Source organism: Apaloderma vittatum, unplaced genomic scaffold (assembly GCF_000703405.1).
Source record: "Apaloderma vittatum isolate BGI_N311 unplaced genomic scaffold, ASM70340v1 scaffold4554, whole genome shotgun sequence".
Classification (NCBI taxonomy): Eukaryota; Metazoa; Chordata; class Aves; order Trogoniformes; family Trogonidae; genus Apaloderma; species Apaloderma vittatum.
Window position 1 is genome coordinate 12,650 of NW_009714209.1, and position 21,130 is coordinate 33,779.

The following is a 21,130-nucleotide window of genomic DNA, read 5'->3' on the forward strand; positions in this document are numbered from 1 at the left end:
AAAGGATAAAACAAAAAAAACTATGTAAAATGTTTCTTGTCTAATGAGTGATATATTCAAACAAGCACCTTTGAACTTTTTCCCTCACACAGTGCCTCACGCTTAGGGAAATCTCTCCAGAAATGATAGCAAAATCTTCCTCTCTTTTTGTGTATAGTTTAATATAAGTACACTCTGACTTGTACTTCCTCTCATATCAAGCAATGTGATTGCATTAGATTTTTGTACTCCCTCCTCAACCTGTCAGCTTCTTGCTTCTGCCTATAAAATGGATACGTTAATCTGGTCCATATGCCACCTACTCCAATAGGTCTTTGTTCAAACAGTAAAAACATATTAAACTTCAGAAACAAGAGTAATAAAACATGGGAAATCAGATTATAAACACAAAGTAGTTCTTACCTATGCAGCTGCAAATACTCTCTGGGCCTGTTTAGAAGGTGAAGGAATCTGTCAACAATCTTGTTCTTCCCAACTCCCTGCAGCAAATAAATACAATATTACAACGTAATATAGATGTGCACATTTACAAGTTATAAACAAGGAAAACTTCCCAAAACTGTTAAAATATTCTCCATATTCCTTTATAGGCAAATATAATTTCAATCGTCATCAAAGAATTCAAATATAATTTGATGATATATATTATTTTATTTCTATATGTATGTGTATATATATATATTTGCGAAATACTTATCTGTCTTACTAGGAATAACCAGAAGTAGGAGTACATCCACAGAGTTACGTCATACGTGCTGATACATCACTTTGACTAAGACCAGTTTTCCAGCCCTTTTATTTCACAAAAGTATTGCAGGGCCGTGAATGTTAAAAGTTGACTTGCACTTAATAGGAAAAGGTAATTCTCAGTGGTCATAGGAAACGTCCTGTAACTGTCACGTGGACTTAGCGCATTGCCTTGATAATATTTGCTAATCCCATTCCACTGGAGTTGCCAAAAAAGGCCCAGATGCAACTAGATTGCTCCTATAGCAAGATGTCTGCATTACCAAGCCGTGTAGGAATAATGACATTGGATTTATGAAGAGAATTAGGTGTTGCTAACACCCTGGTGTGTCCTGTACAAGTGGTTCAGGAGCTGGCAATTCAGCTCAGGCCTAGCCTGGTCCCACAGAGGGAATTAGCAGAGGGCATGAATAAGGTGCGCTCCTGGAGAACACCTTCCACTTCGGTCTCATCCTAAGAGAATCCAGGTCATACATCCCTTGACACAGATCAAACTGCAGTAAGGAGGTTCCCTTCAGAAGCACATTTCTGATCAGGTCTAAATCGTTAATGCAGATGTAAACCAAGATGACAGTTCAGATGCAGAAATTCACATCCCTCTTGCAAAGCCATGGCTGCAGTCACAATGACGGTGAGATTGCCAAGGCTTTCAAAGGAAAAACAATTAGCAGAAAGAAAAGTTCAATTGTAACTCAGCCAAAAGCTGTTTGACAAGACACTGGCCCTCTGCTGAGATTCTCACTCTGACTTCATGAATGTATCTAGTAGTCCACACCAGCATAAAGCAGATAAATATAACCCACTGAAAGATTAAAGAGATTAGACTAAAGCAACTTGAGACTCACTAATCTGTTTCACTTGGCATTGAAACAGAATAGAAGCATTCAGAGCTGCAAGTTATGACATTTATGACTGTAAGTTCTAGCTGAAAGCTGGTAATTACCAGCTGCAGAATTGCAAACTGTTTAAGCTTCTCGAAGTGGGGCCACAGGCTCTCATTTGACTACATTTATGAGAACAGAGAATCGTGCACGTATGTGTAGTAGTTGAAATGATGGAAGGAGAGTTCTCATCATGAAAGCAGAGTTAAAAATACCACAGAGCTGACAAAAAGAGAACTACCTAGATTCTACCGCAGATTCAACTCCGACACAGGAAAGCAAACTCAAGTTAGTGCTCTGCCACACGCCTCCTCACGAACCTGATTCTGATTCTTCAGAAGAATCTACAGCTTTACACATAGATGTAGCAAGAAGTTGCATCACACTTAATATCTATCACCAGTAACTTCTGAAAACACAGTTCTCCACCGCTCTGAAATGGGATGAAATTGTGCTAACAGATTCTTCCAGAAAATCAAAGAACACACTCATTAGGGGAGAAATAAGCAACTTCAGGAATTGCATTGGAAGCATCAAAAGTAACCAGAAACAGGGTAAGAAATACACAGACAGTTTTATTGCCATACGTTTCCTACTACCTGCAGTCAGACACTTAAATCATAAATAGGTGAACAAACAGAATAGTCCTAATGTCAAGCAGAGAAAATCCATGCTGAAAGCAGCTTCCTTTACTTTTCTCAAGTGACCTAAAGATGACTGGGCAGGTGTCTGCACAGAGTTTCTGTATCAATCGCAAGCAGATTTTATATCTTCACTGCAGAGCCAGCTGTGGCAAGCACAAAGATAAAGAAATAGATCAATACATTGAATCAATGTAAAATATACTTAATATAAAAAAATTTAATGATTGCTGCAATTTAATAAAAAAAAATGGCTTTCACATGCATTCACAGAAAAAATAGATTCTTAAAGCTGTGCCTGAAAAGAGTACTTTTCCAACTATAAAATAACACTACTAGATTTATTTCTCCATTCCAGAATAAAGAGGATCAAACAGCTGGCCTTGTGTATTTCTATCCAAGCTGTTATCACCAAGGGTACTAAGAGGAGGGCGCCTCACTTCTGAGAGAATGCTCAGAGGACTCAAGTGTGGTGGCGGAGGAAGAGAAGGAGCACAGCTACCACAGTAACACTGTGAAGTCAACGGGAGCTGTGCCATGACCACATCTTGCCCCTTCTTCCCCTGTACTTGTACATCTTGCCAAACTCCTAGCACACCTCCTTTTATTTCATTTTAAGTATATATCGAGCTCAAAACGTGATAGATTTTTTAAAAGGTGCATGCAGTATTCAAAAGTCAAAAGGCTTTCCCATGAGATTTTAGCTATTATAAACAGATTAACATTGCCCAACTTCTAGACCGAACTGCTTCAGAAAGTACATTATGTGCCTTCACAGAGGCTGTGGTGTACCACATAAAATCCTTGGCTGGCAACAGTAGCTGGAGCAAAGTTCAAGTCAAAGTTTTTTGATTCCATCCTTCGACATTCCTACTTCATGACAAGTTACCAGTTCTCTTTGTCTCAGCTACTCCATTGAGAAGGCACGATATAATAGAAAGGAAGGAAGAGATTAAAGTTATTCAGAAGGCTCTTTAGCACCATCAAAAAACTGCAAGAGAGAGCTTGAATGAGTTTGCTTCCTAAATACTATTCATTAACATAAGGCCAAGAAAAGCAGGTTTATTCTAAATTCACTTGACCTTCATGAGATAAAGAATATGCCTCGTAGCCTTCTTCAGATGAACAAGAAATGAGGAAAACGCTAACTCATTTTGGAAAAAATCCCTCTGAAATCAGTTAATAGCACCTGAGAAAAGAAATGACAAGAAAAGCAACAAAGTGACCCTCCTCTCCCCTGAGTCTCTGCTCACTGCCAAAGATCAGACTGGATCTTCTGGACATCCACATAGCTGTCAGTCAACTACTTAGGTAGAAAGAATCAGAACTACCTTACACACAAACATATTAAAAGACTGAGTTGAACTTGGACTGGATTCAGAATGCAATCCCATGTAATTTGCAATCACTGTAGCCTGAGTTAACCTTCAGAGGACAAACCAGTTCACCATTGACACTTGCTGCCTGTTACTTATATATGCACTATCGCACTTGCTTAATTTAACAGAAATAGAAGCACATGCTAATTAGAGAGAAAAGAACATCTGTGTTGGTGTTTCAGCTGAACTGAATAAAAATATTTCAGAAAGCAAATATAAGAAAAATTTTATTCCATCAGACATATGGGACAACTGAAAGAAAAATGGGAAGTAAATATCTGCGCTAACAAATAACAAAACGGAAATTATGCAATTAGAAGGCAAAATAATCCCTAAGTTCAAAATTCTCCTAACTGACATTATAAACACTTGTTACCAAGGATAAAATTACTTAACCTTGTAGCAGTAACTACAGTTTCAAATATAAACAAGGTTGTTACAGGTCCCAGGAGGCATTTTGCAATTCAGGATGCAGCTATTACAGTAGTGGGACAAATTTCTCCCCTGCACAGCCCTACTAAAGTCAATAAATTCATAGTCCAAAAGAACTGGACCTGAGTTTTTGAAATTAATAGTTTACCTCTTAGAAAAAAAGACTACTGGGAAAAAAAAAAAAAGACACCCCTAAACATGTTGCCTCATTTTTCTTTTCTTTTCAATGATTTGCAGGTCATACCAAAGGAGTTCGAGGTAGCCATGCGATGCTCTTCGGTACTGCCCTTCAGCTGAGACACTGCAACCACACCTTTTCCATTTCACCAGACAACCATCCTGCACAGCAGATGCAGGATCTCTTTCATTACAAAAGAATGAAACAAATTTTGAAACTGATAAAATTTCACCTTAGGAAATTTTATTTTGTAATTATTTTTAACACAGTATTATTAGGGAACACAAGACAATCTTGTCTTTTCATTTAAATTCTAGTATAGAGAACCCCCACATCAGAGCTCTCAGATTGTGACTTCATGGAAAGAGTTATATTGATAGCGTCATTTTCACAGAAACTTATGGTTGAACAATGACAACGAAGAAAATGAAAACACTCTTGTTAATGTACGGTTTCTAACACTGGGTTTGACACCAAACCACCTTCTACGCCCACACCTTGCCTGTTTCTGCCAATAAAAGTTTTTGCAAGAGTGCATGCATTTTGACCGAGGCTGACGTTTTTACACTGGAAGATGTATTTCTGTGGGTTTTTTTAAAAAGTGCTGTTATCACTAGAGCAACAAGCAGCACCTCTATCAAACTCGCAAATGCCCCAGCTGTTATTAGGCTCATCACTCCCTGCTTCAACACAACCAATGTGAATAATGCAGTGTGACAATTGCAGGAGGTGTGTCACCAGCAGTGTCAGACGTGGCTACCACAGGACGACTGCGACAGACCCTGTCATTGCTGCCTTGCTTGGATGTTAGTAACAAAGGAAAATGTGCAAAAGCAGAGGGGGTTTAAGTTTTTCCCCAGCTGCAATCTCTGTTATCAGTCACAACAGTGACTGCTCTGAGGTTTGGTATCTCATTATTTTATTACAAGTTTATCATCTGGGGTGTGTGAAAATTATGGTGATAGTAAAATAAAAAAAATTCAGCGTAAGACCAACTAAACTTGATTCCGTCACAGAAGTGATGAATGGAATGTTTAGGCTGCATCGCTGACTACAAGGCTGATAAGCTCGTAAGGTTTATGCCTTTTTCTGACTTCAAGCACAACCTCCAAGCCCTGTCAGGCTAAATATGAGCTTCAGCATTTCCAGCGAAATATGGCAATTGTGCTTCAAAGGAGAGAAGCATATGAAAAATTTATAATAGAAAGAATTTGTGGGAAGAAACATCTGAAAGTAAAATCAATTAATTGATTCTTTTTTAATTCTGGCTCTTTAGCACAACTTGAAAAGACAGAACAGAATACTGCAAGCAGAGACACCTTTAAAGAGCATGCTTATTCTGATATGTGCACATACTGTTATGACCTAAGCAAGTAAAAGAGAAATAGCTTCCAAGTTTTCCACAACTGTCACAGAGAATTCCTTAGGCAAAAAATATCAAAGTATTTGGGCCAATTTAGTTCATTTGGAGCTCAGTTTCTCCATGCTAACAACAATAACAAAAGATTGCTTTAGGACAGCACATTCTTGTCTTGTTGAGGAAGCTATCCAGATCTACACAAGTTTAAGCAGGAAAACAAAATCCTTTACTTTTAGAAAAGTTAAAATGCCAGGCATCTGCTGTTTTAAGTTTCTGGTGACTGATAATATTACACTCTCAGTATCTACTTAATTCAGAATTGAGTATTATCTCAGAAGGAGAGATCTATTCAAGCACGTCCTTTTAAATATCTTCAAGAAAGACTCAATTTGTCCTACTAAATTCTTGAGGAATAAAATAAATTCCCAGTGGAAGCTCGCATTCATTTAAATTCATCTCTCAGTTAAAGAAAAGCAGCAGAAAGGATGAAATTATATTCCTCTATCAGGGATATAAATTACTAAATGTACCAAAAAGCTATTACATTTATGAGATCCTTTATTGTATTTGTGATAGTCTACTTACTGTGGGCTCACATCAACATTTTTAGTAAGTACTGCCAGAGCCTGCCATGGTCTTCTTTCAAACTATTTACAACGCTATTTAGTACCTTTATAGAAATTCTCATTCTTATTTTACTTCATATTTCGTTCTGGTTTTCCTTTATCCATATATTCTCTAACTCGGTATTGGTAACACACGCATTTAATTTTTAAGGGCAGACCTACTAGTACCAAACACTTAGAAAAAGCCATAAAGGTTGCCAGTGAAGAAAAAAACGAGAAAAAAGAGAAATTGGGAATTATGGAAAGAAAAGAACAAGCAAAAGATAAAAACAGGGAATGATTCTGATGAACACCAAGGGTGCTCCAATGTATATCGCATTTCCTCTCTCTGCTCTTGAGGAGTGTTGACAAAGAGAATGTTCCTTATAATTTTGTATAATTTCTAACATGAGCCTTCTATGATTCTATGGTAACTTTTATAAGCTATGGACAGTCATGACCACTTTTCATTGCTATGCTCCACCCTCTGCAAATGCTGCAATGACTATAATAGACAACACAAGTGTGGAAGGCCAAGCACTCTGTGCCAAAACTGTCACGCAGAGAGGCACAGGCTGACTAAAAATCACCAAAGAATATTGGCTGTATGTACTGAAACCTGAATCGAAATAAGAGACATGTACTGTTTCAAAGAGACATTATAGTGGGGCAGCTGACATGCTGGAGGGTAGGGATGCCATCCAGAGGGACCTCCACAGGCGGAAGAGATGGGCCCAGGCCAAGCTCATGAAGTTCAATAAGACCAAGTGCAAGGTCCTCCATCTGGGTCGGGGCAATCCCAAGCACCAATACAGGCTGGGCAAAGATTAGCTTCAGAGCAGTCCTGAAGAAAAGGACTTGGGGGTGCTGGTGGAGGAGAAGCTCAACAGGAGCCATCAGTGTGCACTTGCAGCCCAGAAAGACAATCGTGTCCTGGGCTGCATCAAGAGGTGCGTGGCCAGCAGGTCAAGGGAGGTGATTCTACCCCTCTACTCCACTCTCGTGAGACCCCTCCTGGAGTACTGCGTCCAGTTCGGGAGCCCACAGCACAAGAAAGAGATGGACGTGCTGGAGCGTGTCCAGAGAAGGGCCACGAGGATGATCAGAGGGCTGGAGCACCTCTCCTGTGAAGATAGACTGAGAGAGTTGGGGCTGTTCAGTCTGCAGAAAAGAAGGCTCCGAGGAGACCTTATTGTGCCCTTCCAGTACCTCAAGGGAGCCTACAAGAAAGCTAGTGAGGGGCTTTTTAGGATGTTGGGTAGTGGTAGGACTAGCGGGAACGGATTAAAGCTAGAGATGGATCGGTTCAGATTGGACATTAGGAAGAAGTTCTTCCCCATGAAGGTGGTGAGACAGTGGCACAGGTTGCCCAGAGAGGGGGTGGAAGCCCCATCCCTGGAAGTTTTTAAGGCCAGGCTGGATGGGACTCTGGGCAACCTGATCTAGTGAGGGATGTCCCTGCCCACGGCAGAGGGCTTGGAACTAGATGATCTTTAAGGTCCCTTCCAACCCTGACAATTCTATGATTCTATTCTATGGTTCTATTAACGAACACATGGCCAGGGATCACATGCAATTCTTGAGGCATGGCAGAACTGGACCTGGTACAAGCAGCATCTGTCCTGCTACATAAAATTGCAGTTGTGTTCTTTTAGGTAACACGTGACAGATACTAGCAGCAGAATAATGCTGAATAAAATATTTTGATTTTGTTTAACATGTTGTTAGGTGTTTTCAAACTTCATAGCTGTAAAATAATTCAGAAGTTATAAGGCTGTGAGCCTTTTCTCTCCAGAAAGCCACAAATTCCTTTTAACTATCAATATTTTGTTCGATGTCTTCAAAAGCAGCTGATGTTTGCCAAGACTTCATATATGACCAACAGAGGTGAAAACATCCAACAGGCTTCTTCACAAAACTTTCAAATGTAACAATTTAGGAAATGCGATATGTAAAATTTGTTTCAGCCACTGCTACTTTTTTTCAGGTTTTTCCACATAAACAAATTATATTTATTAACACAGTTCCTTTCCTATTTGCCCAAGACAGGAAATACAAGGAGACAGTAAAAGATACCAAGTTGTGCCCAATCCATGAGCGGCGCAACGTCCATCAGGAAAAATTTCACACAAACACAGCCTAAAATTTTTTCTTGGTAGTAAGAATAAATACTCTAGTCTGTCTTATGAAGCTTGGGAGCAGCTGTAAAGGCTCTGTGTAATGACTAAATAAACAGTCACTGCAAAGTTTGGAAGAAGTAACCTTTACTAAACAGGACTCTTACTGTTGTTTGTCTGTTGCTTTGAGAGTAATAAAGAGCTGCTTACTCTCTGCCAAGGAAGAAGCTGGTTTATAGCTGCTTTGAGAAACTATAGACACTCAAAGACAGACTCATTCACATTCCAACTGCAGGCTCATTCAGGAAGCAGTATCAGAAGCCGTATTTAAAGTTCTGGCATTTCCTTTAACTGGAAGCTATTTCATAGCTGAAAATTCCTAACTATCCACTGCCGTTCCCAGGGACTCAAAGAAAGCTGTTTGCTGATACATGAAATGGAAGTGCATTCCAGTTTGCATCCAAAGTAAGTCAATAACGATCATAAACAAATATTTAGATGAAGCTTTATTTATGCGTACATTTATGCTGCGAAAACCATATAAGCTCCAGGGAACGCACATGAACGAAGTGGTTTATAAAGTAGTTTACTTCAAAAGTTGAATGCTTCCAAAGATATCTGTCTGTATTTGACACTTGTCTTTGAATTCTCCTCGGTTTGATTAAAAAGTAACTCTCTAACATTCACCAAGGTAATTTAATTTTAACTTACTGAACTGCAATTGCTAATCGTCAAAGTTCATATTTTGCAAACTATCTTGGCAAAAGGACTCTCGCAGCTCCTAACTAAAAAGAATACACAAAAGAGACTATGTTGACAGACTTTGAAATAAAGAGAGAGGGTCTTAAGCTAACAGGTATTTTGTGTTACAAAAACAACAGGCAAAAGAAGAAAATCACATTCAGTCAACCATGCAAAACCAAGCTCAGTCTCTAAAAGAAAGACTACAGGGCACGCCTTGCACATTGAACCGCAGTTGAGTGGAGATACTTATATAATCATCATTCTGATGGACCAAATTACGTTCTAAGGTATATGCCAACTCACTTAAATATCTAGGAAATTACACAAGCATTCAAAGGGATGTTAGTCATATATTTCAAAATACTCAGGTTCAGAATATTTGAACTGTCAGTTATGGACGCTGAATTTTCATGATTCACTCATTCACCAGCAAGAAGTACAACAGAAAGGAGCTCAAAACAGCACTTCATATCCCCACAGAAAAATAGTATTTATTTCTTCCAAATGTGAAACACGGGTATACACTGATATTAAAACCCTACCTCCTTACTAGAGACTGACTTGTTAAAGTAACAGAACAACAAAAACCCTTATTTTTTAATCATTTGCTTTACAAAAAAAAGGATCAAAACTCTCAGGTCTTTGGTGGGAAGGTATCTGCACATATAACATGAAAACATATTGATGTAATACGGTTGCTTTTGAAGTAATCCAGCATGATTCATCACATGCTGCGGGAATTTACAGTAATATATTTAAGGAATTAGCCAAGCAATTTCTAAACGGTTGGTGATCACCACTGAGAAATCAAGGATGATTGGTGTGGTCCTAAAAGACTGCAGAATGGCAAATACAGTGCTCAAAATAAAAAACAGTGTTTCAAAAAAAAAAAAGAAGGCCATTTGGCCTTTTCTTAGTCACACATAAAAACAGTGGAACAAATTAGTAAGAGCAAAACTGGAAGTATGCAGACGTATGTTAGCAATTAAAAAACCAAAACCTTTAAGTATTACTGATTTGCCAAGGACAAATCACAGCAAATAAACTGATGTTCCAACTTAATGGTACAGCTGAGCTGATGTCTAGAATCAAAGCAGTAAGTTTCGATACTTCAACCCAGTTCAATCTTTTACGTTGTCTCCAATTAGAGTTTCATAAGCTTAATGAAAACCTGTCATACATTCAATTATTAAAGAGAAGTATATCACTGCTGGGAAAATACCTTATACCCTAAAAATGGTACTCGCACAATTTTTTTTTTTGCTAAATTGGTAGAACATATGAGGCACATGTCGGTGCCCTGAGTGTACCACTGGGATCTGCGAGCTCTTCCCACCATTTAGAATTTTACTTGCCTGAGTTGAAGACCAGCTGTAACACAGTGTCTGTGCCTCACTGGGGTCCCCTTTGCCCTCCATGGTTCCGCAGTTCCATTTACACTTGGGCTTTTTCCTCAGTTCCTTCCCAACCTACGCTGCTTTGACACTTGGCCTGGCCTTGGGCATTGCTGATCCCAGCTTGGACCTGCTGGCTTGACTTTCCAGCTTGACCTCAGACCTGCCTCATCACCACAGACCTGTCTGGCAGCCACTGGGCACTTGGCTGACTGTGGCTGCTGTCTCCAGACCTGCTCTTCTTCTGTGGACACCTTGAGATTGCAAACGTTGTCACTGAGGACACTCACTCTGCCTCCACCCCCCTGTGAAGGAACCCACTCGTGCTAGTCCCAAACCTGTAGGTAATCTGTACTAAGTAATATTTTCAACACTAACTCGGAACCTGACATAGAGAGTACTGTTTGTGAAATAGAATAAACAGATCTTATTTCATGTGTTAAATGGATTAATTTCTATTTTTGAATAGATGAAATAGTTGAGGAGAAGCTGTCATCATCCAGCAAAAATCTACAGAGGTTTCAAGTACAGTGTCTTTGTAAATTCAAGCTGTTAACAAGGACTCTAAATAGATGAGGCTGTATATAGATGTACACTGCAATTTTAATATGTGCACATTAGTAACAATTAGCATTTTATATTCCTTGCCATGTAGGTTAGACCATTGGTGTTTTGTGTTAACACTTTTTCCAAAGGTTATTGCAAAACATAAACATCTGCTAGAAAATCATTGTATCCTTGCTAAGGTGAAGTTAAACAAAAGAGATACTATGAGGGAAAAAACAATCGAGCAGCTTGGGATGTATCACTTTTCTGACCACTTCAAATATAAAGAAATAATACAAAAGTTTTCTTTTTTTCCCCAAAGTTTACTAGTTAAGTGGATATTTCTGTTCAAGTCACCTAACAGTTCCAGTAATAGTTTAAGATGGTTCTGAAGAACAAAGACTTTCAAATATACCCAAGTGGTAAACATCTGCTGACACCTCATACTTGGGAGCCTACAAACTATTTGAAGGTGTCATGAAGCATTAACGACCATCTAAAACACCACAATAGCCTCCATGATCTCAGAAATAAAGTCTCCAATCACAAAGATACTAGTCAAAGTGAATCTGTATCTTTTCCAGAGAATATTTTGCTGTCAATAAAGAAGATCAATGTAATACTTATACGTACACCTTTCATCTACTATTGGAGATTTTGAAGGAGAGAGAGGTTCAATACATAGCCAAGAGGATAACCAAAGTCATTAACCAAAGATTTTAATGCTAATGAAGTTACATATAACTATTGAAGTTTTGACTTTACTTTTGATAGCAATGTAAAAAAACATTTAAGACATTTATATTTTACACCAATACGTGTCCATAAAGTCCATGGATGCTAGTAGATAATCAATAAATGGGTCAAATACCTCAATAGTACAAATTAATGCAATTTCAATGAAACAAAAGAGAAATACAATTTCATGATGAAACAATGAGTTTGTTCCATTCATTGTAAGAGGCGTTTAACTCACCTGATTGCCAACTAAAAGGAGATGTTCTCCCAGCAAGAAGTCCTTTAGCATATCTTCCATTACCATCATGTGCTAGAAAAATAAAAGAGTATAAAAACAGGAGTGAAAATTCTGTTTAAGTTTACATGTTCACTAATGATAGTAGCACAACAGGATTTGGGGCCAAAATGTTTTGTTCATACAACTACTTATTTCACAGCAAGAGTCTAGTCCAGTGACTAAATGAAACAAAAGCACTAACTCTTCTTACAAAGTTCTTCCACTCCAACTGATTGTGAGTGTCTGATTTCCCTAAAAATATTTAATTCTCTGTAATTATTCCTAATGCATTTCCTTTTAGCCCAGTTGAATGCTTGTCACCCAGAGTGTAAGGAATTTCATTAAAATGTGTATGACAGTTTTCCAGCAATTGTACTGGGATGAAGCAGAATATATCCTGGTAAAACTTTACAGACACCAAACAGAGGGAATAAAAGGCAGCTGACATGAATATGTAAATTATACACATTTATTTTACTAAAGATCAAATGTCAGTTCTAGCTTAACGACAAACACTTCTCTTTTCCAATCAAACTTTATTTTCAAGGAAAACCAAAATAAGAAAATGCAAGCTCAAGCGTTTATTATGTGTCTTACAACTTCTCAATTAGACCATCTAATTGAAGCTAAAGTGCTCGAGGTGTATTTTACACATATCTAGTATCACAGAAGGTAATACGTACTGCACATCATTTAACCTTATCTTGCTCCTCACAAATAATTTGTTTAAAAGGATGGAAAGGATTTAAAGATAATGTGGCAATGCAGACTACTTTACTCACAATAAAGTCATGTATATTTCTCCACTGTATCAAGTAAAAATAGGTCATACGTAAGTAGGTCAGACAACCTACTTAGAAAAATGAATGCTGGCCTTTAGATAAACATATTTTATTTTTTCACATTATTATCTCTAGTACTTGGCTTTAAAAAAAAAAATAAAAAAAAAAATCAGTAGCTTGTCTGTAATTTCAGAGCATAGAAGTACTCAGTTCCTAACTGTGTGAAAGAAGTTTTAGGTTTCCAGATTTCTGCAGAACACAGGCTGGGTGTGGGGGGAAAAAACCTCTTGTAAACACAGCTTAATACCACAAAATCCTAACCAGACATGTAAAAAACTACTGAATACTCAATACACATTTTAAGGAGAGGACTTGGAGGCAAATTACTATATTTTCTGGCACGCATATACACTGGAAATTTATGAGAATAACTTTGACCAGATACAACATAAATTCTAAGAAGTCTGCTTTACCACACACACTGATTATGTTTTTTATTTTATTGCTAAGGCATGAATACTTCCTTCTGATGACTTCTTTTTCTACCCTAAATTGCACAGATGTGTACATTACAGTTCCCTGCAGAAAATCTTACCTCCTCTGCAGAATTCTTACAAGAGCCACTATGTATTGATACCCTTTTTTTCCTTTCTCACCAGGATCTAAATTAGCATTGTGTTAGGATTCATGCAGACGTTTCAGATTAATTATTCACACAAAGGACTTTTAAGTAGGTACATTAATGTCATATCAACTTTACCAAATCATGTTCCCTAAAGCCTGGCCTGAAAGTGGCATCTGGCATCTCACTTAAAAATTATTTCCATCCCTATGCCACTTGTGGACAAACAGCAATGTTCCAGAGCAATGCTAAATTCCACTGGAACATGAAATGTTTTGAGACCAAACACACAGAGGCAAAAACTATGTATTTCATTACATTGTGCAGCACTGCAAAGGGCTGAGGATAGATTCTTTTTTCTCCATTACTCTTGATTCCCGTAGTGTTTAGATAACAGAAAGGAAGTATTGCACTAGAGTCAAATGAAATTTGGTCTCCAGCAGGCTTTGCTTAAACGGTCATTACAGCACTGTAATGACTGAACCGCAAACTAGCAATACAGAAATTAAGAGTATAATTCATTTAGAACTGGGAACAGCTATCTTGGTATTTGGCTGTTGTTCCCTTCAGTATAGCTGAGTGCACAACTATCAGGGACAGATACAGAGCAGGTCATTCTCTGCAGTATTTTTAACAGATGTTGCCTAAATAAGACAGATGGATAATACTGGAATGCAGGGTGCATACAGTTTTCTGAAGCTATAAGCAAGAAGATGGAAAAAGCAATGCAGCTATAACTCCTAGCAAGACTCAGGATTTCATTTCCTGATTAAGTACTTTACCGAAATGGCAACACAGAACAAAATCTCACATGAAATTTTAGTGGGGAAGATGAAGAAGTCTGTCATCTGTTCCCCTTGCACGGCCTGTCATCACCTTCAGGAGGTGACACTCATGTAGCACAGTCGTTCTGCGGAGAAATTACAAGCGAAGGAGGAAAAGAAAGAGTAGGAAAGGAAAAGTAAGCAAACCCAAACCAGGCCCTAAATGAGAAATATTTCACAAGATCCCGCTATCAGTGTCGCCTTTCAGTGGCAAAATATTCTAAAGGTAACTCGGAGGATAAGTCTCTTGCTAAGGATGCCCCTGTCTGACAGTTTTGAGGCTTCCACACCAGATGGAGAAGAAAGCTGCAGTACACCTACTTCTAAAAAACGAGTAGGGGGGGAACTAAACCCCAAAACCCCACAATCACCAAGCCTGTGCTTTTTCTTGTATTCACCAATTACTCTTATTCTTCACTACTATGAATTAACACTAACGACTAATTAGTAAGTCAAACTAATTAAAATAAATAATAACCCACTAACTAGTAACTAATTAACTAATTACCCTTCAGCTTCCTCTTCAAACATGTAGTGTTAATTCTAACAAAAGGCAGGTACAACTTCATGTGACGAGCCTGTACAACACGGCCTTGGGATGGAATCAATCATCCAACTCTAAGAGTGGATCAGATCATGAGCAGGAGAAAAAAAAAAAGATAAATTACTCAACATTTGTTCAAATAATTGTAAATGAAATTCTGTTTCCATCACTGCTACTTCTTATTTTAAAAATATTCAACAAGTTTGTTACAACCTCTTCACAAAGGGATGGTGAAGACACATCTGAAACAAGCACCTAATCCTGTGAGAAAAATTTTAGCCTAACAAAACTCCTTCAGAAATACACCCTTTAAATTTAGTTAGTACATTATTTGAAAGATATAAGCATGCGCGGTAGTACACACTTAACAAACTATTTGTACCTCAGAGGTCAGAGATTCATACTTACTTGTGTATTTTCATAAAACAAAACATCAGGCACTTTCATTTTCTCACTTGAGTTATAAACAGGCATCTTCACAGACCCTATCTTCAGAACACCATTGTTTATTTCACCTAGACATTTTTCAGGAAACAAGCAAATGCATTACTTACAGCATCCTCTGAGCAGACACGCAATCAATTCCCAACACTTTCAAGAGACAATTTACAGATTTTAACAAAGCTGTGGGTTGTAGTAAATGATTTCTATCTGAAGAGAAGAATGCTTGGAAGAGTATCTGCCAACACGATGCTGCGTTATCATGAATTTGAATACTCTTTAAAATTGCAAAGGAGTCTATTACAGGAAATGATGAATAGGTGATCTTATGGGAAAAGTATCGTAAGAAACACCCGAAGTTGTGACCACTGCCTTGGTTTAATTCCACACTCTCATTTTATTATTGGAATATCACTAATATTGTTAATGACACTATCATTAACAGTTAATTATCATTAACAGTTTTCTCACTATCATTCTCCCTGCTCTGGGGAGTGGAGTGTGGAGAGGAGTGGGTGAGCAGCTGTGTGGGTACTCGGCTGAGAGCCGGGACTGACCCACCACAACAGTATCATGTCACTGTTTTTTCTCCCTGACAGCGCTGCCTTTTTGCTCAAATGGGTTTATGCCAGAACATGGACACACCACATTTTGGTGAAAACTGGCTAGATTTGCAGTCCTTAAAATAATCTTCAAATACAGCTCTGAGAGAAAAAGTACATTAGAAAAATTTCTTAGATCAAAAGGACTATAAATTCTATCCTTGCGAAAAGAACAACGAAGTGTAACCAATAATACTGCGCAATAAAAACAGTAATATTTTTTGGCCACTCATTTCTTAATCTGATATGGTGTAAAACTGAAAATAGCCTTGAATCTAGACAGATGTTTTTAGTTGTTCACCTATTATTCCATATAATTCTATCTTTATGGCACAAAACAGAGAAACACAAAGAAAATTCAAGGGATGCTTTCAGATAAAACAAAGCATGGTAAGCTGGTAGCATCACACAACTGGGAAGAGTTCAATTTTATATATATAGTTTTTATATAGACAAAAATGCAAATACAGATATAATAATGAATGGACGCCTGCATATGTATATAGATACACATACATATGGCTGCATATATATATTACTTTGTATATAAGATGTTAATATATCTGTATGTGTATATATATGTTTTAATATATGCAGACATATAAATAAAAAGTATAAGAACAGAATCCATATAATTAAAACCAAAGATGTGTTTACAACTGCAAAGATCTAACAGCAAAATCACGTAAGTCAAATAAATCACAAAACTGGGTATAAACATACAGAACAACAGCAGAGACAACACTGGTGAAGTAAAGATTTAGTGAATAGAAAATGGCAAATTGCTCAAAGTGTGCTGCCAGACAGAAGACATGAAAAGATACACAGCTAGCATGAAGATCAGAGGTCATGCAGGAATGAGAAAGCAGAAGAGAGAAAAAAGGCAGAAGCAGAAGTATACGTGTAGCACTGAAAGCTACCACAAACAATGAAAACTTGGATGAGGTAAAGACATGTAACAACCACAACAATTTGAAGAGAATAAAAAGAAGGAAGAAAAATTGGCAAGAAATGTGTGCTAGAATGAAAGAAAAACCTAACTCAAGACTTTTACAAGAGTCTCAATTAAAAATAGAGAGAAAGAAGTGATGGTAAAAAATATTAAGATCAAACAAAGGCTGCAACTGTAAAGAAGAGGAGTTATCAATGATTGGAAAAAAACAAACCAAAAACCCCACAACAAACAGTCCAAGAAAGCCTGAGGTCATCGATCGTTTAGATGGGGAAACCATTAAACACGATGGGGAACAAAATTCCACGTGTTCAGGGGAGGGCCACAAGGATGATCCAGGGGCTGGAGCACCTCTGCTACGAGGACAGGCTGCGGGAGCTGGGATTGTTCAGCCTGGAGAAGAGTCCAGAGGGACCTTACAACTGCCTTGTAATACCTGAAGGGAACCTACAGGAAGGCTGGAGAGGGACTTTCTACAAGTGTCTGTGACAGGACAAGGGGAAATGGATTTAAATTGAAAGAGAATAGGTTTAGACTGGATCTTAGGAAGAAATTCTTCGGTAAGAGGATGGCAAGACTCTGGAAGAGGTTGCCCAGAGATGTTGTGGCTGCTCCCTCCCTGGAGGTGTTCAAGGCCACGTTGGACGAAGCCTTGAGTAGTGTGATCTAGCTGAGAGGCGTCCCTGCCCACGACAGGGAGGTTGGATTAGGTGATCTCTAAGGTCTCTTCCAACCTAGGCCAGTCTATGATTCTGTGATTCAGAGGATAATTAATACACATTTATATGCACAACTGTCTGAGTAACATTTACGAAGAGCAGGACAAAAGACAGCAGAAGCTTACATGTGTAATCCTTTTCCTCTAGTTTCTTCACATCATCTGGACTTGTCTCAATACCAGAATCCTGCAGATTTTTATGTAAAGCTGATCTGGCAAGGTTTGGTAAAAACCTAAATGAAGAAAAATAATAGGGATGTAGTATTTTAAGGACTTCTTTTTTTAAAAAAAAAACAAAATCCAAACAGTATTTTCTGTAACCCAAAATCACTATGAAGCATTACTTGGACCTCCAAATTCTGAATGTCTATTCTTTTCACTCTACACGTGTCTTCAACATTTCACCTATTCCTTCAGAGAGAAAGTGACCTTCTCACATAGGCAATAAACTACATTTGTGGTTGTGTGCTTCTTTTAAAAAGCTTCAGTGATATCAAATATTGCAACAGGGTAATGTAGGATGGCTTAGGACTGGAAGTATGTAATGTCCTCATTTCACTGCCAGTAAAAGCTACAATAGAAACAATGTTTTTTCGGAAATACCTTTTCTCTTGACTCAGTTCAGTTGGACCCTGGGTTCCAAAGACAAAGAGTGAGCTTTGAGGTGTCCAAAACTAGGTCCTTGCAGTTTTCCAAACCTTTTGATAATTACAATTTGCTTTATTTTGAAAAAAACCCCACCATAACAAACTAACAAAAGAACTCCTAGATGTTCGTAACTTTCCCAAACACAGTTTTTAGAACTGAAACCAAGCCTTCACCTAATATCTAGTCATGTTGGACATTAACATAATTCTGCTTTCAGAATTTTGAGATAGTGAAGTAACACTGATAATGGTGACCTAATTTATACAATGCAATGAAATATCTTCACAAAGATGAGAAAAGAGTACAAAGTCACTTCTGCTTACCTCCTAGGTTTGAGAATACCACTGAAATACTTCTAAAGAAATGACAGACTTTAAGGAACAAGACAGCAACTGTATTATCTACTTATCCACTAAAAGGTATTAAAAGGTATCTTGGGTGTTAGCAACTGACCAAGAAGCTCTTGCATCAAAACTAGCACTCCCACCTGGAAAGGCAGGCTTTATTAACGGCATAGTAAAGGCTTTCATCTGGATGTTGTGACAGTCGACGACAAATTCGCAATAGTTGTCGCGTAGATAAAGACGAAGCCAGTGACTGCGCCTGTCAAAAAATATAAGGCAGTTTAATTACTTGATCTCTGGGACTGAATTTCAGGGATTTAAACCAAACAAGTCAGGAGAAAAAAGTAATCCAAAAGGAATTATTTTAACTTTTCTCCTAATTCATAGGTGCCCTCTGCCTTCTTCAGCAGCTTGTGCTTTTTATCCTGAAAGCTTGCAATTTGTTGCAGGAATCCACTGTCGTGGAAATCATGATGTCATCAAAACATTAACCTTACAATTTCACTCAGTAAGAAACAGGAAGAAACTGATAACAATACTAAGAGTAACAAGGAGGTTAGTCACTGTCAAAGGATCAATGTCCTAAAAACTCATCTTTTTTTCACAAACTGAGTATGAGCTCCACGTGTAACGCTCTGGCAAAAGCCTCTGGCAGGATTCTTGGATGTATAAACAAGACAACACTGGGCAGCAGTAAGGAGATTGTATCACCTCTGCACACGCCTTCTGGGCGGGCCATTACTGGAACACTGTGTCCTTTTCTGTTGTCCACATGTTAAAATAAATGCTAAAAACTGGACATGATTCAGCAAAGAGTTACAAAAATGATTCAATGCCTGGGAAGGCAGGCCGCAAACAAAATCTAGCAAAATTTAGAAAACAAACACAGAAAAACTCAAAACAAGTGACCATGTATTTAAAGAGAGATATAAAGACTGAGAAAGAAATAACTCTCTAATTATATCTACCGGATGAAGGTATCTAATACAAATAGGTTCCTTATTTTAGCAGGAAGCACACAACAATGAGCGTGATCTGATAAGTCACGCCATGCTTTGCCTGGGTCAAGTGAAGTATTTTAATTAGGTAATTTGAAAACATTTTGTTTTGGTTCAGAGAAATGATTTCTTACTGCATTACAATTATGTTAATATATTATGGTATTTCAATTGGAAAAAAATCCTAACATTTGTCCACCCAGGGGAAAAAAAAAAACAAACAAAAAGACTTAATGAATTTCAGAGACTTTTTCCCGCTCTTACAGAATGTTACAGAATCACAGAATGTCAGGGGCTGGAAGGGACCTCAAAAGATCATCCAGTCCAGCCCCCTGCCAGAGCAGGATCACCTACAGTAGGTCACACAGGAACACGTCCAGGCAGGTTTTGAATGTCTCCAGAGAAGGAGACTCCACAACCTCCCTGGGCAGCCTGTGCCAGTGCTCTGTCACCCTCACAGGGAAAAAGTTTTTCCTAATGTTTTTGTGGAACCACCTATGCTCCAGCTCTCAATAATTATCAAGCATAAGAACTGTCTTAACACCATTTTTTTCCCCTGGAAAACTGCGGTTTTGACAAGCTGGCATTAATATTGAAAAAAAAAAGTAATAATTTCTACACAAAACTTTTATCAAATGTTTTCATTCGAGGCCTATGCAGCCATGGATGAAGCACAGGCAAGGGAGAGGGGTGAGTGCTGTATTCTTGCTATGCCTGCTCACCAGCCAGAATCTCTGCTGCCTTTGGAGATTATATTCTCTTTCCAAAAGCATCTTAAACAGCTGAAAGTTTCTCAAGTAGAGTAAGTTTTGGCAGGTAGGCAATCCTCTTAAGTCATAACCTATGGGACTGCATTGATGGGGAACGGTAGCTGGGCACAGTACGCAAGGTAGCGCACTTCACACATCATGCCATGATCTTGGTAAATCTACTCTCTAAGGACATGGGCATTTTCAAACCTAAATGACATATAGCATCAGATCGTGCCCTGGAAAAAATAAGCACAGAGAACAATATCACAGAAAAAAATCTGTATCACATCTTCTCAAGACCTGCAACTGGCAGTTAAAGTTTTGGGAACAAAATTTTCTCTTTGCCCTTGCCTGCTTTTCAACGTATTTTATATTGAACAACTGCAAACTCAAAACTGGGTTAGTGATAGTCTTTGTAATGTACATCTATGAGGCATCTAATTCAACAGTATCTTGACTGTGGTCTCTGGATTCTACTGTAAATCAAGCAAACAATTACAGTGACGCAGACAACGCCCACAGGCTGAATAGTCTACAGGTATTCTACTGTTAAAGTCACTTTAAACAATGGTTAATATTCCAGTATAATCTCTGGCAGAGACTTTCTTACTTAGGCAACTCTATAAATAGCCTGACATACCTAAGGCACACATTTCAGCTCTCCACACAGGTGTGCTATTCCCAACATGTCTCATGTCACTGCTGATCTACCATAACTCTCCCTCGATTCATTCTGTGACTCACTTCTCATCCGACATCATATACTTCATTTAGATAGTTCACAATGCTATAGGCATCCACATATTTGGAAAGGATTTTTGTAACGCTCTTTTCAGGCATGGTATGTATATACATTATATACAT

General features: G+C 38.2%; 1 protein-coding gene across 1 annotated transcript in view; it reads right to left on the reverse strand.

The window, feature by feature from the left end:
• LOC104273335 (von Willebrand factor A domain-containing protein 8-like) overlaps positions 1–21,130 on the reverse strand; it is a gene marked incomplete at its 3' end in the record, with an annotated part of 61,754 nt that overhangs the window by 2,484 nt on the left and 38,140 nt on the right. Inside the window, exons 14-18 of the mRNA XM_009868645.1 lie at positions 18,660–18,775; positions 17,651–17,757; positions 15,220–15,326; positions 12,001–12,072; positions 403–479 (exon numbers count right to left, since the gene is read on the reverse strand). Coding sequence (XP_009866947.1) covers positions 403–479; positions 12,001–12,072; positions 15,220–15,326; positions 17,651–17,757; positions 18,660–18,775 — 479 coding nt within the window. The remainder of the gene's footprint in view (positions 1–402; positions 480–12,000; positions 12,073–15,219; positions 15,327–17,650; positions 17,758–18,659; positions 18,776–21,130) is intronic.